The following is a 26,494-nucleotide window of genomic DNA, read 5'->3' on the forward strand; positions in this document are numbered from 1 at the left end:
ACATTATTAGCTGTTTTATTAGTCCGGCGACGAGGAAACGTTAAAACCGGGACAACCGAAATGAAAACCTCCTTTATGCCAACATCATCGATACAGGCACATAATTCTGTTACTGGGATGAAAAAAGGGTACATTTTTCCCAATACGGCCCAACTCGCAATAAAAATGTATATCTATTCAATGGCGATGGCTTCCAACAAATCGAAAATGATTGGAGACAACTTTGAAATTTTCACGAGATGGTCGAATTTAGTCACGAACATATGAAAGAGAAAAAACAAAGGTGGGTTTCTCAAAATAAAAGATGTGATCAAATTGATCATTAGGGAACAATACGAAGTCACAATTCACAAGTGTATAATGTGCAAAATTTCATTATACATTTGATTTTCGATGAAGGAGAAATACTCGTGACCCGTATGGAGCACCAACAAATGCTTCCGAATTTATTACGTAGGAATCACATCCGGAATAATGGGAGATCCCTCATCCTCAGCCACCGGACTAGTCTTGCTGTCTTCGTGCTGGAAACCTTGCTTGAATCGATCATAGTTGGTAAGCTCGCCGGATTTGAAAGGCCGTTCTCCAAGGACTCGGAGCAAGTCATCTTGGTGTAGGACTTCTTTCTCTAGTAAAAGTTCTGCTATTTTAGCCACGTTTTCTTTCTGTTCCTCGATTAATTGAAGAGTCCGTTGATAAGCCTTGTGAACCCACTCCCTGACTTCTTGGTCGATGATAGCACCCGTTTTGTTGCTGTAGGGCTTCGACATTTCGAACCCGTCCTCCCTTTGGGGGAACGAGAGGAGGCCCACTTTGTCACTGAATCCATAGACCGCGACTTGCGCATATGTCATTTTAGTGACCTTTTCCAGGTCATTTTGGGCACCAGTCGAGATTTTGCCCAACAAAACCTGTCAACAACAAACGAAAGATCCAATAAAAATTCTCTAGTTAATAACAGCTTACTCCGCCGACACATAGTTGCTACTTACATGATAAAAAAAGAATTGTAACGAGTTTATTGAAGTTGAAGACCGAACACAGAAGACTTGTGGAGGAAGGTAATTTATAGTATATGGGACGGGAGAAAATATATACCTGTTCAGCCGCTCGGCCACCTAATGTCATGCAAGTCATATCAAAAAGCTGCTCTTTGGTCATAAGAAGATTTTCATTTGGAACGTATTGTGCAAAACCCAATGCTGCTGTGCCTCGGGGAACTATGGTAACCTTCAACAAAGGCTCTGTATGTTCCAGGAACCATCCAGTGACAGCATGGCCTGATTCATGGTACGCTACTGTCCGTCTTTCCTCCTTGCTTATAACCTGCACAAAAGGAGGTTAAATTTCACAATAGAACGAACATTAAAAAGACAAAAAATAAAAATTGAGACGAACTCGTACCAAGATCCTCATGAGAGACCCGCATAATGGGTAGTTTTTACTTCATTAGAAGCTTTTTATGGACTCGTGGGTAGATGAGAGTATTTTACTCAAAATGGTTTTTTTTTTCCTAAAGAGTTTTTTGTCAAAAACTACCTAATATTTACCTCATTTTCATAAATACTACCTAAAGTTTTTTGTTTTGCGAGAAACTACCTAATATTTTTTTACTTTTGTCGAAAACTACCAAATTGAAATTAATGAGCAAATTCGACAATTTTTTTTCCAAATTAACTAAAATTCCGACAAAAAAGTCAAAATGCCAATCAAATTAATCATAATTTTGTCCAATTAGCCACAATCTCGGCCAAACTAGTCAAAATTGTAGTAAAACAAATTGAAATAAATGTGTTAGTTAATCAAAAAAGTTGGCGGTGGTTAAGTATAGTAAATAATGTATGTTCAATGCCAAAAATAATGTTTTCGAGTTAGAATTTTGTCTAATTTGATCGGATTTTTCAATTTGGTAGTGACCGACAAAAGTCAAGAAAAATTAGGTAGTTTCTCGCAAAATTAAAAACTTTACGTAAAAATCTCTCATACGGAGTAATTGATTAAAAAAAACTAAAGATTGTGGCCATATACAAAAACAGGAAGGTTACCTTGTTTTTCTTCTCTAAGCCACCAATTACCCTATCAATAGCTGATTCAAAATGCTCCATCGTAACCACTGTTCCTTCATTCCTTGCAGCAATTAATGCAGCTTCATTACAAACATTTGCAATGTCGGCCCCAGCAAATCCGGGAGTTAAAGCTGCAAGTCTTTCTGAATAGTACGACGGTTCCTGATCAAGCTTAATCTTTTTCAAATATATTTGCAAGATTTGTTCACGGCCCTTAATATCTGGCTTGTCAATGGTGATCTGTCGATCAAAGCGACCAGGTCTCAATAAAGCTTTATCCAGAATATCAGGCCTATTTGTGCCAGCAAGTACAACCACTCCAGTAGTAGTACCGAAACCGTCCATCTCAACAAGTAACTGATTTAGTGTGCTTTCTCGTTCATCGTTTGAGCCTGACATGCCCCCACGCCCTCTTGCTCGGCCAATGGCATCGATTTCATCTATGAAAATTATACTTGGTGCACACTGCCTTGCTTCTTGGAATAAGTTTCTTACCCTGGAGGGTCCCACGCCGACAAACATCTCCATAAAGTCGGAACCAGATATGGACAGGAAGGGTACACCAGATTCCCCAGCAGTAGCCTTGGCCAAAAGAGTCTTTCCGGTTCCTGGTGGGCCAACTAAAAGAGCACCTTTTGGAATTTTCGCACCAAGTTCTTCATACTTCTTAGGACTCTTGAGGAAGTGCACAAACTCCATAATCTCTTGCTTGGCCTCCTCGCAACCAGCAACATCTTTAAAGTAAACCTGCGCCAATTACAAAAAGTTGGTGACATGACGGAAATGTACCAGCATATTATACACTACCACTGAAAAGCTTCAAGCCTACAAAAAGCTTGCTTACACCATTTTTTAAGGATTTTTTTCACGTAGCTGCCCTGAGTTTGAGTTAATTACACTTCGACACCTCGAGTTTTCATAAATTCCATTTTCGTGACCTCATGCCTCAACTTTTAGTTAATCTCCACTTTGGCGATTTTAAGCATAATAGAACAAAGAAAAAATGTTTTTTAAGGATAAAACGTACTCCCTCCATTCCAACAGTTAAAAAATATGGGAAGAGAATGTAGAATATGTAGCACTAGCAACCAATTGAAACGGAGGGAATATTTCTTTAGTAAATTTATGTGAAAATTCACCTTGTTAACTTGTGAGCTTCATTATGCCTACAAACTAGTACTCCACGACCAAAGTGAAAAATCGTCTAATTCATTCAATCCAAAAAAATATTGAGAAAATGAAACGAACCTTGTTTTTGGCATTCTTATCCACTTTAGTTATTTGAGCTTTACCAATGCTGAATATTCCACGACCTCCTCTTCCACCACCACCACCAAGCCCACCGAGCCCACCCTGCATCTTTCGGCCCATGTAAAGAAGAGACCCCAGAAGCAAGAGTGTAGGTGCAAATTTCATGATCTCTTGATACCAAACCATTTCATTCATATATGTTACAGGTACATGATCACGAGAATCAATCCCTAACGCTTCCTGGGCTTCCTCCAACTTTTCCTCAAAAGATTCGATGCTTCCAATCGTGAAATAGTACTTGTACTGGCCTGTGTTTCCAGTTACAGGCCCTTGTAATGGATCATTCGTAGACTGATTTCGTGGGGTGCTCCTCACATAAACTTTAGCAACTGATTTATTGGACACGACAATACGGTCAACTAGGCCAGGTTCCAACAACTTGTTTTTGAATTCTTGGAAACTAATCTGCAAGAAAGCAATCACAGGAAAACAAGTAAACACCAACAGAAATATATTTTCAAAATCAATACAGTAATCGCTGAAGAGAGAAAATTGAACAATCAGAAAACCATTCCAACTACCAGAGAATATTCAGTAAACCTAGCGGTTTTACACCAACAACCAAAACGGTTGACAGAAAGTGCATCATTTTTATTTTACACTGTTTTAGCCCTCAAATAATCCATAAGCCACATTATACTCAAATTGATGGCAAACAAAAGTAGCATGTGTTTGGCAGTTTGGTTATAATCACTACAAAAATGAGTTGAAATCATCCGTTAATTACGTTTCCTCACTCCTAAGGTCTGACAGTGCAAAAAGAATTGCATTCACTGCATATAATGACAGACGGAGCCGTTGTTCATTCATCATCGCATTTCGTCCATCAATTATTCATCCAACATATCCACTCTAGAAAAAAAACTGATTAATTGAAATGTTGGCAACTATCTCACATATCCATTCATAGAAAAACTGGTCCACAGACAGATTATTCTACCTGACCAGAAACTCCAACAAGTCGCATTGTTCAGGACTACATCAGTAACGGCTTATACAAAAATTTCTCAAAAAAGATTTGCTCCTAACATGAACATCTGAACACAGCATTCTCCAGGAAATCTAGTTAAACATGATCATTCACCGTAAAAAAGAGTCTTTACCTGCTGCTGTTCACGAGAGCCAAAAGAAAACGTGGAGAAAAAAAGCCCCAGTATCAACAGTGGAGTGAGTAAATTCTGAAACTGCTTCATGAAAGCTTCCTGAAAACTTCCTTGATCATCTGTGTTGGAGTTCGATTCTTCTGAAGACAAAAAAAAGGCTTAACTAATTAATTATGCAAGGATTCTGTGATAGAAAAATAACAATAATTTGATAAAAGTCAAATTTTCCCAAGTCATCTAAGAAATTTTAGACTGAAAATTTTTAGTTCAGCAATCCATGATGGTAAACATAGCTAACTGACACCAACGTATTCAAATATGTACTAGCAACATTACACCAGCCACGTCCCAAAACCTCCAATCCACCACGTCCATATCACCCGATTGAACTTCTTTCTTTCTTCCATCTAATGGAGTCTCATACACCATATCTAATAAATAATCAGAAAATACATGAATTGTGCTATTGTTGCATGAACCTTGTCAAGGAATTCCAAAAATAATATCCGAGATGAAATATCCCGTCTAAAATCTAAATGCATGTTAAAAGAATGAAGTTCCTGTCTCCATACTTCTAGAGCAATTTCTCATTTTCAAAATTTGGTTTCATTCAAAAAACGCACAGTTCAGCAATGAACAAGGGATCAGTAGAGAAGACAAAAGGGGCAAAAGTTGTGCAAGCTAACTCTTTCTCGGCCTCCTAAACACATACTAGTACGTAAAAGCACAGAAGAAAATCAAGTCATCCTCCAAATATAAATGACAACTGCGGAGCAGCACCTTACCCATGTAGCTCATATGCCTTGATACACTAACCTTTATAATCTCGAAATTAAGAGCTGCGACTGACCAACCATGAGAAAGCTAAGATATTTTAGCTCGAAGCTCAACTAATCAAAACTCAAAACTCAAATCTACCACCGTGTATTTCCCAATGATCATGCACTGGATAGTAAAGACAGTGTCTTACAAGACTGAGGCGTTGGCTTTCAACACCACTAACTCACGCAAGATCGTATATACATCATCCTAGTTCAAAGATGAAACCTTTACCCAACAACAGCATATGAACGCAGAGACTAATTGATCATTCTCACACTATTTTCTTAACAAAAACTTCCTCTCTTCCAAGCTACAATACTTATTCGCCCATGTATCCAAGGCATTAGAGCCCTTTTCGCTCATAGTAGTTCCAATAAAGAATTAACTCGTTAACTCGCGATCTTACACCGTTTCATTCAAAAACAGGAGTTCATTAGACGCAAAGAGTTACAGACTTCCTCCAAACTGCATTTTAATATCCTTGCAGCAGTAAAGCATCTATCTAAAACACAAACAGTCTAAATACAAACACAATAGTTTACCTTTGGAATCTGATTTTTTCTCACCACCCTCATTTGCTTTCGGAATCTCCTTCTTCTCCTTTGGATAAAAATTCTCATAATCTGCAAAAATCACACAGTTTCATTACTCTATTCCATCAATAACACATCAAAATAAACAATTACAAATTCCCAAATTTTAAAAAAATTACTTACTTTTCTTCTTTGGTGTTTCACTAGAGAAGAATCTGCAAAGTCTCGGATTTCCAAGCACATATTTCACATCAGATAAATACCCTTTATTATTAACTCCAATTGCAGCCAAATAATTCCTCACAAACCCTAATTTATGATCCAATTTACTAATATTTGGCACTTGCAACACACTTTCATCAACTAACCCTAACCTTCCATTATTCATACATCCATTGATCAGATTCTGCAACCACAAATTCCCACAAATTAAAATAAATTCAATACCAAAAAAAATCTTGGCGGTTTTACACAAGTTTATCGTAAAACGGGTTCTTTTAATAACTACTTTTACCCACTAATACAGATAAATTAAATTCGTATCACACTATCTTTGTGTAAAACCGCCTTACAAAACAAATACCCAATTAAAAAAAACACTTTAAATTACAAATTAAAGTGAAAGTTCATACCTTTGCTCTAGATGAACGAGACACAGAACGACCAAGTTTAGAAAAGATCATAACTTTATATGTTAATTCAAAAATTAACAATTACCCAGATTAGAAAATGGGGAGATCTAATCAAATTAGATGAATATATGCAAAAAAAAGTTGGAAAATTAATTGAGAATATGGAGTATTTGGTTTATTTTAATAAAATTATTAAGAATATTATTTATTATGAAGAATGTGTGTAAATGGGTGATGGATAGTAATACAAGAAGGTGTTTTAATTCATGGTTATGAAGAAGGTTTCATAGCAAGGATTTTATTCACTAATAAAGTTTTGCGTATTAATTGTTCTTCTTGTGTATATTTAATCACACTTATAGTAATTATGTTTAAGATATTTTGTTTGTGTCTACTAGTTGTCTACTATGGGCGAATTGAACCAATCCGTGGGAAAGTATCTTCTTCCAATTTGGATAAGGATTGGTTAATTTTCGATTTTTTTTATAGAGGTGATTAGATGCGGGTTTAGGATGGTAATTCCGTAAGGGAATTGATTGAATAAAACGTGTATTGTGTTATTGCATTGCGTTAAATGAGTTATGAGTTTATGACGGATTTTTGAAAAGAAACATGGCTTCATCAACGGATTTAAACTCGGGTAATAAATAATCCAACTTATAATTTTGGGTTTGCATACTTTGGTTAGGGCATGGTATTTCGAGTTCAAGTCATTTTCGGTTAACTATTTCCAAGTGCAATAATAAACATTCAGGAGGGGTTATATTAAGTCTGGTCAATTTGGTATCGGGTTAAGCTCGAGTCTTAAGTTCGGGTGTCAGATTGGGTCAATTTTATCAGGTCCAAATGTCCAATTCTCAACGCATTGAGTTGTTTTGCTCATAAACAAGTCTAAGAGGAGAGTTGATGAGAAAGTTATAGACTTATAGGTAAAAGTTTATGGATTGTGTAATTATTTGAAAAACATACTTCATACCGTCTCTACTTAAATAAAAGATATGAACTATTGTTATAGCTTAAACAAGCTTCTCGCCGGTTTTTATTACTCCGTATCAATAACAAAAATAAAATTACAATTTTTATGTCTCATTGTTTTAAAATAAATTAATCTAAACTTACAACAAACTATTGAAGTCATTGTATTTGTGGGAAGTGTAATGCATAATTGCATATGATCACATTTGTCAAATGTCAACTAACTTGTCTTTCGAATCAATGACCAAACTCTCAATAAAAGGAATGAAATAGACACATGACATAATCAATTACCTAGATTACTAGATATGAATTTCTAGTTTTTCTTGTTGCTCAAGGCAGGATGTCTATCGGGTTGACCAAGCTTAACGCATCTTTATTCCTTTATTTCGTTCAAACATGAACGTTAACATTATACGCCCTCCTATTCTTAATAACCCTCCCCTTTTATGGAGAGCACGAAAATTAAGGGAGCCGAGTATTATGTGGTAAAGTATTGTAGTGGGGTAAGAGATTGGAGAGAAAAAATGTATTGTGTGATTAAAATAAGTATTGTTGTGGAGTAGGGTGATTAAAATAAGTATTGTTGTGGAGTAGGGTGATTAAAATAAGTATTGTTGTGGGGTAAGGTGATTAAAATAAGATAAAGTATGAGTATTGTGGGTATTGTTGTGGGTGGGATGATTAAAATAAGTATAAAAGTTTGTCAAATAAGGAAATAAGGAGAGTATTGTGAATAGACAAAAAAGGAAATAGGGAGAGTTATTTAGAATAGGAGAGAGTATTATTGGACCTAAACAGTAGGTACCAAAATAGTAGGTACAAACAACTTTATACACATTCGTCCAAAAAAAAAAGGACGTACTAAATTCCGCACACTATTTTACTAAATTCCGCACATTTTTTCCCTTATTCCAAATGTACCCCTCTCATTTGTGACACCCATCAAGACAAAAATGAAAAACCCAAAAAATTAACACTCTCGTTCTCTTCTTCATCCCCTGCCAATCACCTACCCTCCCCCCCCCCCCCATCCTCATTAACACCGTACTCCGGTAATGGTGATCGACGAGTACAACGACGATAAATATTTGCAGCAATCAAATCTGGAATATGCTTTAGTATCCAAAGTAAGAGAACACACCTTCTTTAATTAGCATCAATTAAATCAATTAGCATCAATTAAATCAAAAGCGGAAAAGTTTAATATGTGCATCATCTTATATTTGCAGCAATGCAATTTGTAGGTGATTTCATATGTCAAAAAGCCTTTGTCAATTTAATCTACCTAATGACTATCCAACTAATCATCTAATCGGCGTACGGTTTAATTGACTGATTCCAACATCAATCTAAACCCTAATTATAAAAAAAAAAAAAAAAAAAAAAAAAATATTAATTGAATCAACTTAAAGATGGTATTAATAAAATTGTTTATAAAAGGGAGAAATTGCGTATGGTATGTGCGAATTGCGATCCATAATTGTCGACTTGTTAATGAATTGGTTAGGTTTGCGAGGGAGAACACATAATTAGTTTTAGGTCTTTTTTTATGGTGATGGGTAGTTATGGAATATTAGGAGAAAGTGTGTGAGATTTAGTAAAAAGGCGTGCGAGATTTAGCAATTGCGCACAAAAAAAACACTTTATACTACTAAAAATGAAATTTGTCGTGTTCATTAACCAATTCACAAACACTTGAACAAAATCATTACAAAACTTAATCACAACCTTAACTTGTATTAAATCTGTTATACTTTACAGAGTACATTTTATTTAGTACAAATAATAACAATATGAATATGTGAATATTGTGAATTCAAGAGTTTAATTAATTTTAATGAATTTACACAAAAAATAGATATCATCGCATTAATAGCCAACAGAATCAAAAATAAAAAAACAGCAAACACAATAGATAAATGAACTCAAGTATTTACATGTTTCAACTACCAAGAGATGCAAGTGGTATCATCTTGTGTGATTATTCATTATAAGGGTGTCGAAAGACGAAAGTTACTGAGTTAGTCATAACAATTGCATAATAAAAATCTAAACCGCGTTACTCTATCTATACTAATTACTATATTAAGCCAAACATTTCCAACAGACAGTTACAATATATTATAGCTTGTATGGGTCCGACATTCGTCTTTATCCATTGAGAAAATTTACCTTCTATTTTTTCAAAAGCAAGTCGTGTAGGCTGTAACTTGATAGAGCTATTGCTTGCAACTCCAATGATAAGCTATATATTTATTATTTGGCAAATATTACAAGCAAGTCTTAAAAAAACAATTGTATATGCTCAAGTATAACAGAGATAATTAAATATATTATGAAAATATTTCAAAGAGTCGAGCTTAAACACACATGATTTTAAGGGTTTAAGCAAGGTGTGGCGTCCATTGCAGAGGACATTGAGCCCAAGTATAGAATTAATGGACTTAAGACTCATTTTAGAGTCCTATAACTTTAGGGTCAGAGTTTGTTTACCAGGTGAAACATAATTCTAAAAAGAATTCGATTTAGTAGTCAATCAAACATGTGATTAGCAACCATATCACATCCGTCTCATGCCACTTAGTAACAGTCTAGTAACTCCCACGTTCATAGTTGAAGTTACTATATTTGACAAACAAGTCATTTAAATCGGATCTAATAATGTCACTTCGACTCACGTCAACTTTAAATATGTTGTTATCAAATCATTTCAAATACTTGTGACTTCAAATCATTCACTTAACACAAATTAATAATTCAAATAACTCACAAATTATTTTATATCGATCATCATAAAGCCAAACCCTTTTATATCAGATTATTTTCGCTTCAAGTTAATTTCTATTTTCTAATAGTTATACTTTTCCAGGTCAAAACATACTTGGATCGAATCTACTCGAATCAGTCACTTTTACCGACTTCTATTATATTCTCTCAAGTAATTAAAAACTCGAACCCGACACAATCCAACAATTCCTAGTAAACCCCAATTCGACAATTATTTTCTACTCCGAAGTCCAACCCAATTCAACAATTATTTTCCGTTCCGAAACATAGTCAGTTGCTCACTTGCACGAGCATGTCACATACCTATCTTCTCTAAGCTTTACTCCTTAGGTCGTACGCCATTGTTAATCTGCAATTAAGCTTACAATTACACTACTTTCTATCCCATCTCAAATGGGTACTCCATTAACTGCCTTATACTCACCTAAAACCCCTTTAATTTTCAAAACTTCAGCTACGCATTTCAACAAACACCTGGTGTGCAGATCACACTCCTCCATTTCTTTACCATCTAGAACGGTAAATTCTTCAACTTTTTCATCTCTACTGTTAAATTCAGCTAATTTGAGAAATACCCACTTAGTTAAACCTGTTAAATGTGCTGTTACTGATAACCCCAGTTCAAATTTTGGATTTGAACCCAATGTTTTTGCTCAAAAGATTAGGAATTTGTCTCCGGAGTCGGTGAAAGAGACGATATCAAGTTTGAGTGTGTTTGATGTTTGTAAATGGTTGGGAATTGCAGCAATTGTTGTTGCTGCATTGAAATGGAGTGTTGATTTGATGTTTAATCCTTTTGTTTGGATGTATTTTAGTTGGACATGGTTGTTTTGGCCATGGTTTGTGGCAATTGGGGTTGGGGTTTACGGGGTGTATTCTTTCCGAAAGCATTCGCTTGGCGAAGCTAGCCTTGTCGAGCAACTTGCCATTGTTACTTCTGCATTTACTTGGCTGACATTAGTGCCACCTGCATTTTTTAACGGGTTTTTAGAAGGGTGGCCGTACGTTTTCTTCTTGGTGTATCACTATTTCTTTTTCTTCAATGTGAGTATTCGGAAGCGTCTTTATGGGGATTATAATGTTAGACCACATGATCCTAAGTGGGATGTGAGTGTTCCTAGTTGGTATCAAGTTTTGTTTGCTGTTGGAGTTACGGCTGGACATTGGCTTGCAGCGTTTGAGGGTCCGGAATTGCACCTTATTCCAGGGGGGTGGAGTAACTTTGTTATATGGGGTTTGATTATGGTTACGCTGTTTATGCATTACCACGCCTCGTTGTACCTGGCGAAGTATTCAGAGAAGATTGTGGTGCCTACTGCAGTTGTGCAGTTTGGGCCATATAGATGGGTTCGTCATCCCATTTACGCATCGACAATGCTGTTGTTCTTGACGTACTTTGTGGCTCTTCGGGCTCCGTTAAGCTGCTTGTATATTGTTGCAGTTTGTATTATGTATTATGATCAGAAAGCAAAGTTGGAGGAAGCATTAATGATTGACACGTTTGGAGAGGGGTACGTTGAGTACGCAAGCAAAGTTAGGTACAAATTCATTCCTTTTCTTTACTAGTTTTTAGCATGTTTTGAATGCTAGTACAAGGTGTTGTAGAATCTGAATCTTATAGGATAGTTTTGAAACAGATGTAGTTGTTCCAACTTCCATGTCCACAATGTATGCACTTTGCTTTGATGATTAGCTATTTAGCTGTGTTATAGAACTCTAAATTTCATGTCTTGGAATTCACATCTGCCATTTTAATGATTATGTAACTTCGTGTTATGTTGATGGTTAGCATCGATTTGCTCTCAGATCGTTTTTGTAAACTGATTAGCTTACTTCAATAAAGCAAATATGGGAAAATCTCTTGCTTTTGATTGAATTCATTATTTCGCACAGCTTAACAAAAAGCCAAGAAGTCTATAAACTACGATGGTTTGTCCCAAATACATATGAATTCGAAATTTCCTTGTAGTTTGGTAACTAATGACTGTGATTACTAGCTCCTCTGAGTAACTCCATCCGTCCCCATCATTTGTTTACCTCTTATTAAAGTACTCCACACCATGAATATAAAAGGTAAACAAATGGCTGAGACAAAGGGAATACATAATGACCATGTGTACATAGTAGAATCACCCATGTATCACCTAAGGGGGTGCGTGGTTAGGGGGTTTCAGGATAGGGAAAGGGAATGGTGTCCATTCCCATGTTCAATGTTTGTTTGCTACCTTTTTTCATTCCCTTTACCCAATTTTCAGAATGGGTTTACTCCTCATTCCCCAAATCCATTCCCCCCACCCCCCAGGGTTTCACAAACCCTTTTCTGATTACCTATGCTCACCACCAACCTCCACCATAAACCACCAACTACTACCGCCGACTATCAGCAAGGCTTCCCCCACCAGCACCATTCCGCCCGCCAGGGATTCTCTCCCCATCGGAGCCCACAATCTGGTCGACTCCCCTCCCCACCAATCGCAATCCCCATAACCACCACTACTAAGTACTAACCCTAAAAAATGATGTCCCCACCCCCGGATAAGATTGAAAATCGCTAGTGGGGGCTTGACAGCTTGTGTGTGTGTGTGTTTGGGTGGGTGGGTGGGGGGGGGGGGCGACGACATGGTGACCAGAGGTGAGTGGTGGTAGGTGTGGGTTGTTAGAGCGAGTGGAGGTGGTTTAAGGGTGGTGGTTGAATTTGGATCTTAGTTTGAAAATGCGCAAGGCGCACCGAGGCGCCAAGCGCTAGGCGAAGGCGCGCGCGCCTTTTGGATGTTAGGCGCCCTATTTTTTTATAACAAATTTGTAATTTACAAATAAAATTTTGGGCAATATTAGCCATTTTAGGAGTTTTCAAGTTGGTTAACATGTGAAGGAGTAAAGTTATAAATATTGGGGAGAAGAAATGTGAGCCTTGCCTAAAAGATATATAAAGTGCGTGCTAGTTAGCCTTGTTAAGTGAGCCGTGTCTAAAAGGCGCACCTAAAATGCACCGAGGCGTTTTGGTTGGTGCCTTATCCAAGGCGCGTTTTTTTAAACTAAGATTTGGATCATGTATATTTATTCCTTTACCTATATAAGGTTATCAAACAAGGGTATGGAGAGTAAACCCATTCCTTTGCCCTTTTTCCCCTTTACCTAGTTGTAACCAAACACCCCCTAAAAGTATCATACACAATTTTCTGGAAGCTTTCTTCAATGTTTTTGAAATGTGCATTTTGCCACTAAAACATCAAATCGCACTCACTCGTCAGTCTTAACAAAATGAGTAATAGATTTGAAATTCAGTGGAGAAGCCAGTGCATTTCTTCTTTCGTCAATCTTTGGCAAATTCCACAACATATTCACACTCCTTCCCGCTTTAAATTGCCTCTTTCATTTTCATTTGTCCTCTTTCTTGGGATTACTTGATCATTCTGAAAGCCAAATCCTGTTGACTAGATTAATAATTGGTGTATTCTGCACCAGTTCACCAGTACCTCTCCATAATATTATTGTTTCTATGTTTCTGACAGTTGAGTGCCTCACATGAGCTGCATTAAGCCATACTGTTACAAATTAACAATTGCTATTCTGAGGAAGCTAGCTGTTTCGGTTTTAAAATGAGCTCTTAGTTAAGCTATCGGTCAAGTTTTAGAAATCTGAAGCTGAATAACATTAGCATTTGATAAAAAGTCACCAGCCTAAATCAGAGCTCTGTGATAATAGTTTTCTAGGCTGTTTTAATTTGAAAGTCTATTGTTCCAATTAAGCCTTTTAGCATTTTTGGTGTCGCTCGTCCCTGAGATATTTGCTTATGGGGTTTCTCGGGATGGTTGTGATGAGTGATTATGTAAAATATAGTGCACCAGTACTGTACTTCTAATGCTGGATTCAGTTTCTAATGCTTCCCTTGGTTAGAATAATCAGATACAGTTTGTTATACCAACGGAGACAAATGTATTGAAAATTTAAGTTATAAAAGAGATCTAAGTTGTAAATTGCATGATCTTACATTCTTACTGCTATTGCCTATCAATATCAGTTTTGTTCTTACGAAGCTGTATAGTATACTGCAGGCTTGTTCTTTGTACTTCTTTCCATATTTATCTCTATTTTGGGCTTATATTGCTATAGCTATAAGGGGCTCAGAAGAGGGTAAAATATTGTGTCAACCTGCTCTTTAAACCTTGTATACCTTAATGATGTCGATAGGCTTCACGAGGGTATAGGAATATGGGATTAATGTGACAGAGAGTGAGGAAGATAAAAAAGAATTTGATGACGTACTGAACTGAACAACTTTATCTCAATATGCTTCAAGGGCTCCCGCAAATAACAGGGTAAGGGAGGTAGGGTAAGGGAGGTTGGCTGTCTGCAGCCTTATCTCTTTGTTAACAACCCAAGGAGGCTGTTTCTGAAAGACATTATTGGACAGAGAGATATAAATTTTTTCTGTGTATTAGTCTTAGCTTATGAGGAGCGGCAATAGGTGAGAGCTATGTGGGTTATGTCTTCAGTAGCAAAAGGTGAAAGAACGGCGTAGTAAATAAAAGAAAATAGTAAATGAACTGAGATAACTCCTGTTTAACACAATGATGTCACTATTATGCCGGTGGGCGGTGGCATTGCAAGAGAATATTGTCTTGTCTATTGACATAACATGCTTAAGTGTTATAATGTTTGCCAATTTGCACTGCAGCATTTCTCATTTATGAAAAATGTTATGGTGAAACTATCTCATTTCCATTGTTCTCGTTTGACTTTGGCAGTCAAATGATGTCAACATGGAGCAATAGTTTCTTCAAATTATGTGTAGACATAAATTTTTCTACCACCAAAATCAAATGATTGCAATGAAAATTGGATGTAAGTGGCATAATTTATCTATGGTAAAACAACCGACAAACTATTTATGCTATGTCAATTGCTTGCATGTACCTTCCAACTAGGCTCCGTACTAATTAAGCTCAGAAAATTCTTACCAAATAGGGTTGGTTAGAGAGATGTCTTAGTGATCAATCTACAAGTATTAATGAACATTAGAAATTAATTTCTATTTTTCCTTTAGGTCGTGTTTTGGATGAAGGTAATTGTTATTGGGGTAATAGAGCTCAAAACCAAGGAAGTAAGAGGAAAAATGGTGGCAAGGGTGGTACTTGGTAGTGGATAATGGAAATGAGGACGGAAGGGTAATAGTTGCTTCCACGAAGGTGGGAATAGTTGCTCAATTCCTTTATAGCGTTAAGCTATTACCCCATACGGAAGTAATAGTTTCTCCTTCACCCCCTTCTTTTACCCTTCATCACCACTCGTTCACCCATTTTCCTTTTCTTTTCATTATTTTGTGCTTCATTACATGTGTAGTAGACTTGTTGTTAGCCTTATCCCAAACAAGCCATGAAATTTAGGTTAAGAAGACGGAGAGTTGCAAACAGTACTGTTTTGAAACATTTAATTGGTAATCGGAAAGCTGTAGAGTGTCCTATCCATTGAATTTCTCTCTTTTTACCCATGTTATGCACACAAAATGCGTAATTTCAATACTGTTTGGGGAGAACATTAAAATGCTTCTCCAGTTCCTGAATTGCCTTGCGCACTTGCAGCAATGCAGAGAATTCCAATCTTTCAATATGAAGAATATAGATAACCGTGCATCTGAGTAGTGTGATATTGCTAACTGCTAATATATCTAAATCATCTTCCTTCAATTCTGTGAATTTTTGTTCCTCTTCTTTTTACTGTTTGATCAGTGTTCACTTTGCTTCTACTTGTTGTAAAACTTATGCATCTAGTTACTAGTATTAATTAATCTCGGTGCTAGTACTATATGAATCGTCGTTTCATGTTTCTTCAAACTCCAGGGTCTTGTTAAGTTTGATGGGATTTTCTACCAGTACAAAAATTTTCTCGCATTCTTTCGTAAGTATACATGATATCTTTGGCTCTATTTCTTCTTTGAAATTAGAAATTTCCTTGTATTCTTTCGTTTGGAAATCGGGATTTTTCAGCTGTGTGCGAAAAGTACAGAACTCGCTGTGCGTTTTCTGAATCCTTGTATCGTTGTAGTTGTGTCGTCTTCAAATCAGGAGAACACCCAATTTAGCAATATTTTTAGGTGCACTAGTTTTATTGTGGCGATCTTTCGCATAATGTTGAAGGTGTGTCCAATTCACCATAGATGGGGAGTGGGGACCATAGTTTCCAACCTGGAAACGACCCTACCGAAATTCGGGACCCCCAGGTTGTAGGGACATTCTTCAAGATATAGTTATTCTCGTATCTCTGTGGCTGCCGTTGCCTGTAGTTTTATGCAGGTTGCATTCTGATAAACAAACAAAAGGGTTTTGTCTTGCCTTTCAGAGGGATTGAACTTGATTGTGTGGTTACGGATAGGTATGTACTTATGTTCTTAATAAGCTTACGAAACTGTAGTCAAGATTGAATTGAATTTATATTAAGATTTTATCTAGATGAATCAGCAACTTATGACCTGCCAATCCCTTGTTCGTTGGCTTGTTGGTTTTGGGATGAAACCCGACTAATGATGTGACGAAGGGTTATTTGCGGTGAAAAATATTTAGGTTGACACCGAGAATTGTGATGTAAAAGTCATTTGTGTAAAATGGTAAGCGTATCTTAAACGGCTTCTCTGTATCCCTGTGTAAATTTTATCATACTTCTGCCTACTGATAGGCAAACTGTTTGGTTGCACTTAAGCTGTCATGAATCATGACTAACCGGCAAAGAGATGTTAGGTGAAAAACACGAGCGAATAGCGCTCCAGGTCCCATCCCGGGGCGCTATTCACCTATACTGTGTATTTTCTTACGGACTGGTGTAGCTTGTATTGCACCATGTCGCACCCAACTACTTGCAACTAATCTCGACTCAGACGACTTTCAACCCTCTGTCATTATTCTCTACTTTCTGTGTTTTTTTGAATGATGCATATAATCTCAGGAAAGAATTTTAGACTGAAGATTCCATTCACATTCAGCAGAGTCATCCGCCACATCTCATAATTTTAACATTTTTGTCTGTAATCATTTTTGTCTGTTTTTCTACAAAATTTGTACATCTCTTCTGCATAGCTCCAAGGAGAGCTAACTGGCTTAAGTTGTTTAGCAGAAATTAATGTTCATTTTGGAAGTACTTTCTGCATTTCCTGACAAAGCGTGGTTCTTTGGTGTGCATGTCTTGCACGTGAGACTACATTTTGTTTTTGCCGTACGCTACTCGAGCTGTCGGGCGCTATTAATGTTGACGGGTTATGAACCAAGTTATGAATATTACCGCTTAGGTATTCAATATTCGCACGACTGCACACGTAAGAATATGTAAGAATGTAGATGCACATTTGAGGAAGAAAACCTCAGAATGAAAATAACTTCCGGGAAAAATGTTGGCGCCACGAGCTCCGGCTAGGCATGTGCATCGGTTCACGGGTATACATGTCGGTTCCAGTGGAGTTCGGAATCAGATGGTGTGTTCACGATCGTGACAAAGGACCATGTAGAACTGGATTGACAGTGTTATGGATTCCGAACCTGATCCGACCCGACTCGACCCTGCTCTAATGATCACATGCATTCACATTAGAAAAAAAAAATCTGAGCGCAATCTGTGCTGCATTTTTTATCAACGTGGCTACCTTGGGTGCACTATTAACATGATTTAAAAATGGTTCAAAATAATACTCTACCAACTAAACTTTTTGGATAACAATTTGAGAACAATTTTGACTTTTGAGCACAAAGAAAATAACAGTAAAAAACAAACTCGTATATTATCTACACTATTTATTTGGATAATTAGAAGACCACAAACACATTATCCTTAAAAAACAGTGAAAAGTCTCATTGCAATTGATCATCATCTTTTCTTTCTCAAGGTTTAATTAGATCTTAAATTTTATTTTTCACTTTCCAGCTTACGCATAATTACATCGAGTGATACAGCCTTACAATACTGACATCTAATAAAACAGGTGCAAAATTAAGCACCCGTTTGAGGAAAAAAAAACAATAATGCAACTAACCCATGCTCACATGTGCTTTTTTGCACATGTTAACAGGAAAAACATTACGCCGTAAAAGAAATATAAAAGCAAAGAACTATAATAAAGAACAAATCGAATGATTTGTCATGGAAACTAAAATAAGACTAAGATCTTCGGGATCTCGGGTGAAGTACATTTGCGCCTTCGGTTGAATTATCGCCATCTCGTGATTTCACTTTCGAGGATAGACCGAAATGGGGAAACCGTGCTTAGGTACCGGGAATGGAACATATTGAATGCCATCCTCATCTCCATCGACTTCCCACCTGAAAAACAAAACCAAACATTTCCGTTATTATTTGGCCAAAAATGTGATAATAATAGTATTATTTCGGTAATACTTGGCATAATCGATCTTCCAAAATCCGAAAAATTAACAAGTTATATTGTTTTATTACACAATTATGTTTTGTAGGACCATTTAAGCATAGTTTTTGACAAGCCAAATCACATAAATTGACAAAGATTACCAAATTGTCAATTAGGTAGCCGAAATTTTCCAATTGTTACATCTCAAATGTAAATACCCTATGTAGATTAGGCACCATATATAATGTAGGACAAATGAAAAAGACAATACTATGTGAACTAAATAAATCATAGAATCTAAAACTTAATGCAAATCAATTTTTGTAATGTGTCCTTATCATCCTCTATTATTTTTAATAGCGGATTTTAAAAGGATCGAGGATTATAAAGTTACATACTTACATATACGATAAGTTTGTATATGTTACAGTATAATTCGCTATGTTTGCTGGTTTAAAGGGAATGACAATGTTAATGACCTTACTCGGGTGTCGACATGGATGCTGAATCCAGTCTACAACCATGATAGTATATTATTAATATTTTTGTATTCATCACGAGTATACCCTACCAGCGACTAGGACATTCTATAAAAATCTTTTTTATAAACATGTTAATTGTGGTTACTTATTATAGCAAGAACTTGTGAATATAATGCTTACATATAGTATGAATGTATGATTGTAATTGAATTAACTAATGTGGTGCAAAAGATCTTAAACACTTTGATCTAAACAGTTGGCATTACAATTGTCTAATAGCCCTTGATTAAGACTCTTATCCAGCTGTTTTTTTTTAACTTTTATGTATCTAAAATCTCATCCAATCATGATAAAGAAAATTATTGGTGAATCTTCATTTTCTTACTAGTCAAATTGGCCCCATTAGCATAACATAATTTTGTCAACATTTTAATTTGAATGATGTAGATGTAGATTCATGTCAAAGATCATATTATACCATTAATTTGAGTCGTCAATTCGAGTAATAGTTTATTTTTCATAAGTAAAATTCTAAATCGATTGCATTTCCTTTTATTGATATGCATGTTTGAACTATCTTAGTAGAAGTACAACCACTTAAACCATGACATTGATACTTCATTTTCATGATTTCAAATAGGGTAATTGTTTCATGGAGTGTTAAGGACTGATAACGAACTCACACGAGCTAGTAATTTGGTAATAACTAATAAGTACCATTGATCACAACAGTTTGATCGATGGATATTTTATAAGCGGTCCTAGACCAGTTCATAATTTTGTACACTTCAATATCGATAAATGTTAACAAAAAAACACATTTTCATATATAAATCCCGATATCCCCTATATTTCTTTTCCGATTATATGGAATCTAAGTTGGTACCACATAATTTCAACCTTAAGACCCATAATCACCAAAATCTTGGGAGATCTATTTTATACCCTTACCCTATGAACTATCCTAGTAGTACGATGACTAGATGATGGCCAATTTGGACCACCAAAGAAATTCCACTTAGGCATAAACTATATACTATAATATATAATCACAGATTTTTGTTTAAAACGGATACATCAGTCTTAAATAATAAAACGAGTCAAATAACTGGATGAGACAAAAATAGAATGTCTTGGGAATGACAAACTTTTGTCTAATCCACTTATATAGGGTAATATTTGATTGGTTTATATGACGATATGGACTTAAGTCCGCTAGCTAGTAGTAATATTAGGACTCATAGTCATATTAGGACTCAAGTCATCGTTTGCTTCGTAGTAGGACTTAAGTCCATATCGTCATAGTTTACAATTAAGACGAGTCTTAAACAATAAAACGGGTCAAATATCTAAATGAGACAAAAACAGAATGACTAGGGAATGACAAACTCTTGTCTCATCCACTGATATAAGGTAATATTTAACCTGTTTTATCTTTATAACAGATAAGACCGTCTTAATGAAAACCGTGTTTGAAAAAGTCAAAATGACACATAGTTTTGACCCCATGAGGAATGCCTATAAGCTATCCACGTGGGTACAAACAATTGTAGAGTGGTACATACAAGATGTACGTACCACACTTAGAATTAGAAGTCACATTCCAAAAATCAAGCATTATTAGTGAAATGGGCCAAAGTAATTAAGGTCACAAAGTGAAGGCTCTTTATGGACCATCTCCAAGGCTTAAGGGATTAAAGTGGCGTGGTCCTTTTTGGTCCTATTGATTAGTCCCTAAACCCACTTGAAACTTATAGTTTACCCACTATATATAAAATCACAAAAACTTATATAAAGCGATTTTATGTACTTATTGAAAAATTGCTAATTATTTTACGTAAATAGTTTTATAAAAGTTGTTATTAAGTTCATTTGTGTACTTGTTTTGTTAAAGAAAATGTTTGTTTTATTTATCACAACTTATTATAAAAGTGTCTTATAAAACCGTATGTTATAAAATATTATGGCTAAATGCCGGTTTAATTTTATTTAGATATGAAAACGAGGCTAAATGCCACTTACACTATTATTGTTGAAAACTCTTTTCCAATATAATAAAAAGTCATTAGGGTTTTTTGTTTACGGGTATATAAATACATACTTAATCTTCTATCACTAAATCAATAAATTTCCGTATTTGATAATGCTTAAAAGTGTTTAACAACATAATTATGATTTATGACATCTTATTTCGTTCTCTTTTAAATATGAGTATTTAGAAGTCCATTTTAATTTTTAACAAAAATGATAAATCAATTTGAGGCTCAAACAAATAAATATCAAATATCGTAAGTAATTAACTAAGTGAAATTAGTTAAACCGAGTAAAAACGGAAAACAAATGATAATGATAAATTACCTATAAGTGGTGGTGAGATGATGGAGGAAAACAAGCATTTCAAGCTTGGCCAGCTCACTACCAGGACAAGAGTGAACTCCATTCCCAAATGGCATGAATGTGTTGGGTCTTGGTGGCACCTATACATACCATTCATAGTAAATTAAATTAAATTATAATTAATTAATCTTTTAAATATTTAATTAAGTAAATATATACTCCGTATAAATTAGTCAAAACTATGACAAAATAAATCAATTAATGAGTCCAAAATATTAGTCACGTGATTTGATGTTATTTGCTAGAGATGTTATAAACATGCATAGTGTTGAAATAACAAAAGAACACTTAAAATTGACATAATTAAGGACCCTACCTTAGATAATCTAGGCATTTCAAACCTTATATTCTCAATCCATACAAAAACCAAATATTGAATTGTCTTATATTCTCAATCCATACAAAAACCAAATATTCTCAATCCATAAAAAAACGGTCTTACACAATAATTATATCGTAAAATATTTCTTTTGATAACAAATTCTATGCAAGACAGCATTACAGAAGACTAACTGTATGTTGTAGATTAGTCCTATTATCGGCCTTTTTTAGATTAATCTTGGTCAATTAACTATCAAATTAAAATTGAGGAGACGTTATTATCCCGCATTGTACAGATGTCTAGCTTAACAGTTAAAGTCATTAGGAAGCGATAATGTCTTTGGAGAAAATGAAGAAAAATGTAACAAAAAGAAGAGAATAAATACCTCAAATCTAGAAGGGTCAAACTTATCAGGCTGAGGGAAAAACTCAGCACAATGATGGATACTTCTAAATAGGGGAAGGACCTTCCACCCTTTGGGAATCAAGTAGCCTTCAAATTCAACATCTTGGACTGCCTCCCTAAATGTAAATGATAGTATACTTGCTGTTCTTAGTGTCTCTTGGATCACCTATAACATCAATTCATACACATTCAATAATTCATCATTCATGCACCTTATTTTGAAAAATAAATACATTATCGGATCGTTTTTGTATACTTTTACAGTTGGTCAACATAGAATATGATCAGGTCGTTATAAACTGTACAACAGTTTACTAACATAGAATGTGACAAAGTTTTGTAGATGGACAATAGTCATATTTGAATATAATTTATTTTGTAAATAATGTGTTTATATGTATACTTTTACAATTGGTAAACATAGGATGTGACCAGGTCATTATACAATGTGACGAAATTTTGTAGATTGACAACAGTCCTATTTGAATATGGAGTAACTTCTTTGAAAATATCGGGCCGTTTACGTAAATACTTGTACAATTGGTAAACATAAGATCTGACCAGGTCTTATCAATTGTACAATAGTTAATCAACATAGGATGTGACGAAGTTTATAAATTGACAATATAACGATCTTATTTGAGTTATTTGTAAGAATTTATGACTTGTTACAAGAATGCATGCATACCCGAGTAGTCAATGGCATGTTACGTGTATCCTCCCATGTAAGACCACGGTTAGCCTCACTCTTCAGTCTTTTTCTTATTCCTTCTTGTTCCTTCTGCACTCCCAAAATATAATTAAATTTATTTAGCTCTAATTTAATTAGTACGAAATAAAATGTTATTCAGATGATTAAAATACGTATCATAAAACTAATGTTACTAATAAGTTTAATGCGAAATTATGTTGTTACTGTATCAAAATATCAAATATGAGTCGATTATATGATTACAAATTGTTGTGTAAGACGGGATATTTGAAAAGTGGAATTATAGTTGTCAAAATCAAAAGGCATGTTATTATTAGCACAAAATGTGGCGTCTGGCAAAGTTAAGGAATATTTAAATTAAAAAAATTCTTAGCCATGAATTGCATGAAATATCTAAAGCTAAGTCGTAAAAAAATTACTTTATACACTACTTTTTGTCCTCAAAATGTAAGATAATATAAAAAATAAAGTATCTTGCATATAAACACAAAAATAAAAGATCGATCGATGTATTTTTATTGAGGCACGTAACCATCTTGCGTAAATTGAACCATGATAAGGTAACACATGCATTAACGTTCTAGTATATATTATCACATCGAAATTAATGAAAAAATTTGAATCAAACAATAAATTAAATAAAAAGAATTGGTTAGTCTTACTTATAACCGTTGTAATTTACAACATTGTTATAAACCTATCACCTATGTGACATAAATGAAACCGTGATATGTATACAATGTAAGTGAGTAAATGTTATTACCGTGACAGAATCGAGCAAATCTTGATTATCGTGCAAATACTTGAGAACCCATGTAAGGACACTCGCGGTTGTATCATGAGCAGCGAATATAACTCCGATGACATTGTCGGAAATTTGCGCGTCGCTTAGTTTGTACCGGTTATTCCGATCGTTTGATTTTAGTAGGACACCTAATAGCCCACCTTCTAAATTGTTTTCTTTCCTTCTTTTGGCTATTAGCCTTGTCAATGTCTCATTTAGAAGTTTCCGTGCCTACAATAATTAACCAAGTAACAAGAAATAAATATTAAATCATTATAAAAGGAATTGATCATAGACGTCATCGGGTGATACTGAGTTGCAAAATAGTAAAACACAAGATTGCTAAAAATGCTAATAATGTTATGGAGAAGTACAAGTCAATTTTGGGAAGAATCGTTTTCTTTTGCCATGTTACCCATTTCCCTTCAACAAAAATTAAAATGAAAATAAGTGAATGTGGGGTTGAAAAGGAGACTAGACCAATGTAATAAAAGAACTTGGCATACATAGTTACCATGAACACAAAAAGGTAAAATACGAATCAATCATTTGTTTACTTTTTTTCATTCATGGTTAATTAAAGTTAAAGGAATGATTTATGATTGTGGCAGAGGGATAATTCTCTATTTTAGTGAATAAGACCCATTTAACTTACGAAGCATTTCTTTTTACGAATAATGTTAAATGAGTCTTATTTACTAAATAATCAGTCTTAGTATAAGCTGTTGTATATATTTATAACGGTCTTATTTGATATTTTGTGTCTACAGAAATAAAGGATTACAAAATAATTACCTTCATTGCTTTGCTAAAAGGAGTTCCAGGGAAATTGAGAGGCATAGAGTTGTAACCCTTCTCTAAGCATTGATATAATTGTTTGATGCCTTCCTTCTCCGACTCAGCTTTGTCTCCAAAGACCGAGATCATCGCGACCCCAAATGCGTACTAGTCAATTAAAGAAGAAATGTTAGTACGGATTTATAACTTATAAGTTCAGTTCAGTTCAGTTCAATTTGTTAGGAAGTACTCCGTACAACTTTAATGATTAGTAGAGTTATTTCTATATATGTCAACTCTATTATTTACATGTTACAATGTACACTTGAGTTGATGTCAACTAGCTAATAATATAACAAAGTTGAGCATTGTATCATTATTTGACGATCACAAAGATGTCTGCTAGCTTAGCTGATAAACTCATTAAAACAAGATACATACTTATTGTGATCCGAGTTCAAAACCCGTTAGACATACATACCTTCTTCATTTCATGCAAAGTGTTGATGTTATTATTCTCCCAAGAAGGCAAGAAATCAAGCACAATGTTCTCAATCTGAGAGACGGCACCGCGAAGCACAGAAGGAAGAAATGAAGCTTGAACAAGCTTCTTAAGGTTAGAATGATAATCTCCTTGATGAAAAAACAAAGCTTCTGGACCAATCATCTTTTCTTTGCTAGGTGGGTAAGTTGGCTTGAACAAATTAGCTTTGCTTACTAATACAAGCTTTGCTGCTTCAGGGCTTGATATCATCACACATGGACATCCTAGTATATGTGTCTTGACTATATCTCCATACCTAAATACAATTACTAGAGGATTATTTACATATACTAACAAAATGGAGAAAAGAAATCGGAATATATATGCTAGTCTCGTCTAATTGACAAATGTCAGTTATCCTAGCTGGTAAAAAAAGTCGTTGAGTAAAAGTACTCATGACCTGGTTCAAAAACCTGTCATCATTAATCCTACCCTTATGCTATAAGACTCGAGGTAAGTCCCATCAGATTGACCTGGTTGAGTAGGGTATACTCACGACCTGGTTCAAAACCCGTCAGCATTAATACTGGCATACTGCCTTTATGCTACATGACTCGATCATCTTACAACCAAAAGCTCGTCTATAAGACCTAAATGGTACGTACATAACTAACCTTTTTAGTCTATTAGAGAAGAAGGAATTAGGATTTTCGGTGTAGAGTTTAAGGGTTTCACCAAGATAAGGCCAACCCATCGAACCCGGGGGTAGCCTTTTGTCTTTGGGGCATAGGACATGCCTTACAAGTTTACAAAGAGTTACAAGAACTACAAGGGAGAAGACAAATATTGGCAAGGCCATCACAAGAGGTGAAATAACATGAAAACAAGATTGAGACACTAAGGAAGAATAATATTGCATGGTTGATAGTAATTTTTTTTTTATTTTTTTCGATACTCGAAAATCTCTTAGTTTTTGTCCTAGGAGATTGTTAAAATTTGTAAAATATTTCTTATGTATTTTTTTTTTTTGAAGTAGAGTGTTCTAAGTTTTTGAGAAGATCATGTGAAGTGAGGTTGAAAGGAAGAGGTAGAGAAGGGCTTTATATAGGGAACAAAGAAGGAGAAGGATAGGTTATAGATGCATTGCATGACAAGTGTCATTTTATGTTTGGCGACACTTTGCTTCTCCCTCTTAAATAGAGCAATGTTCTCTATCTCAATTTTATTATTTTTATTAGTTTCAATATTTTCTTAATCAAAGTACTTAATTAACCTACCTTCACATACATTTTGACATGTATCCATTAATTATATTTAGTATTGGGTTTAAGATATGAATCTAATGAGGCTAAATGAAGTTTTTGAAGAAACATTGTTTTTCTTGAGGTTCGAATCCTTGAGTCGGTCGTCTGAGACTCTGAGGTTAGTTAAACTAGTATCGAAAACAAAATATTTATAGATCTCAAGTTTAAATCACGTCATAGGAGTAATTTAATCTTGGATTATGCCTTATCTAAATTTGAGTGTTCTAGTTTGGCTAAAAAAAATGACC

At 35.1% G+C, this 26,494-nt stretch overlaps 3 protein-coding genes across 4 annotated transcripts; 1 reads left to right on the plus strand and 2 right to left on the minus strand.

Annotated features, from left to right (window-relative positions):
- Positions 1-288: 288 nt before the first annotated feature.
- On the minus strand, positions 289-6,964 carry LOC141616825 (ATP-dependent zinc metalloprotease FTSH 10, mitochondrial-like). 2 transcript variants are annotated; one of them, XM_074433981.1, is made up of 8 exons: positions 6,468-6,964; positions 6,019-6,241; positions 5,845-5,925; positions 4,481-4,620; positions 3,315-3,782; positions 2,046-2,813; positions 1,099-1,326; positions 289-911 (listed from the first exon to the last, which is right to left on the minus strand). In XM_074433981.1, exons 1-8 carry the CDS (start codon positions 6,516-6,518, stop codon positions 450-452), a joined length of 2,421 nt encoding a protein of 806 aa, XP_074290082.1. In that variant the 5' UTR covers positions 6,519-6,964; the 3' UTR covers positions 289-449. The 2 variants fall into 2 exon arrangements, with proteins under 2 accessions (XP_074290082.1, XP_074290087.1); XM_074433986.1 differs by having other exon boundaries at positions 4,481-4,617; positions 6,468-6,880.
- A 3,424-nt stretch (positions 6,965-10,388) lies between these two features.
- On the plus strand, positions 10,389-12,005 carry LOC141616838 (uncharacterized). The gene has a single exon (XM_074434001.1). The coding sequence runs from the start codon at positions 10,626-10,628 to the stop codon at positions 11,796-11,798; it is 1,173 nt and encodes a 390-aa protein (XP_074290102.1). The 5' UTR covers positions 10,389-10,625; the 3' UTR covers positions 11,799-12,005.
- Positions 12,006-18,088: 6,083 nt separating this feature from the next.
- On the minus strand, positions 18,089-26,018 carry LOC141616844 (abscisic acid 8'-hydroxylase 2-like). Its single transcript, XM_074434007.1, has 8 exons — positions 25,617-26,018; positions 24,940-25,258; positions 24,477-24,626; positions 23,661-23,912; positions 22,874-22,966; positions 22,166-22,351; positions 21,420-21,538; positions 18,089-18,536 (listed from the first exon to the last, which is right to left on the minus strand). Exons 1-8 carry the CDS (start codon positions 25,859-25,861, stop codon positions 18,443-18,445), a joined length of 1,458 nt encoding a protein of 485 aa, XP_074290108.1. The 5' UTR covers positions 25,862-26,018; the 3' UTR covers positions 18,089-18,442.
- Between the last annotated feature and the right edge of the window lie 476 nt (positions 26,019-26,494).

The sequence above is a fragment of the Silene latifolia genome, chromosome 1 (genome assembly GCF_048544455.1).
Source record: "Silene latifolia isolate original U9 population chromosome 1, ASM4854445v1, whole genome shotgun sequence".
In the NCBI taxonomy this organism is placed as follows: domain Eukaryota; kingdom Viridiplantae; phylum Streptophyta; class Magnoliopsida; order Caryophyllales; family Caryophyllaceae; genus Silene; species Silene latifolia.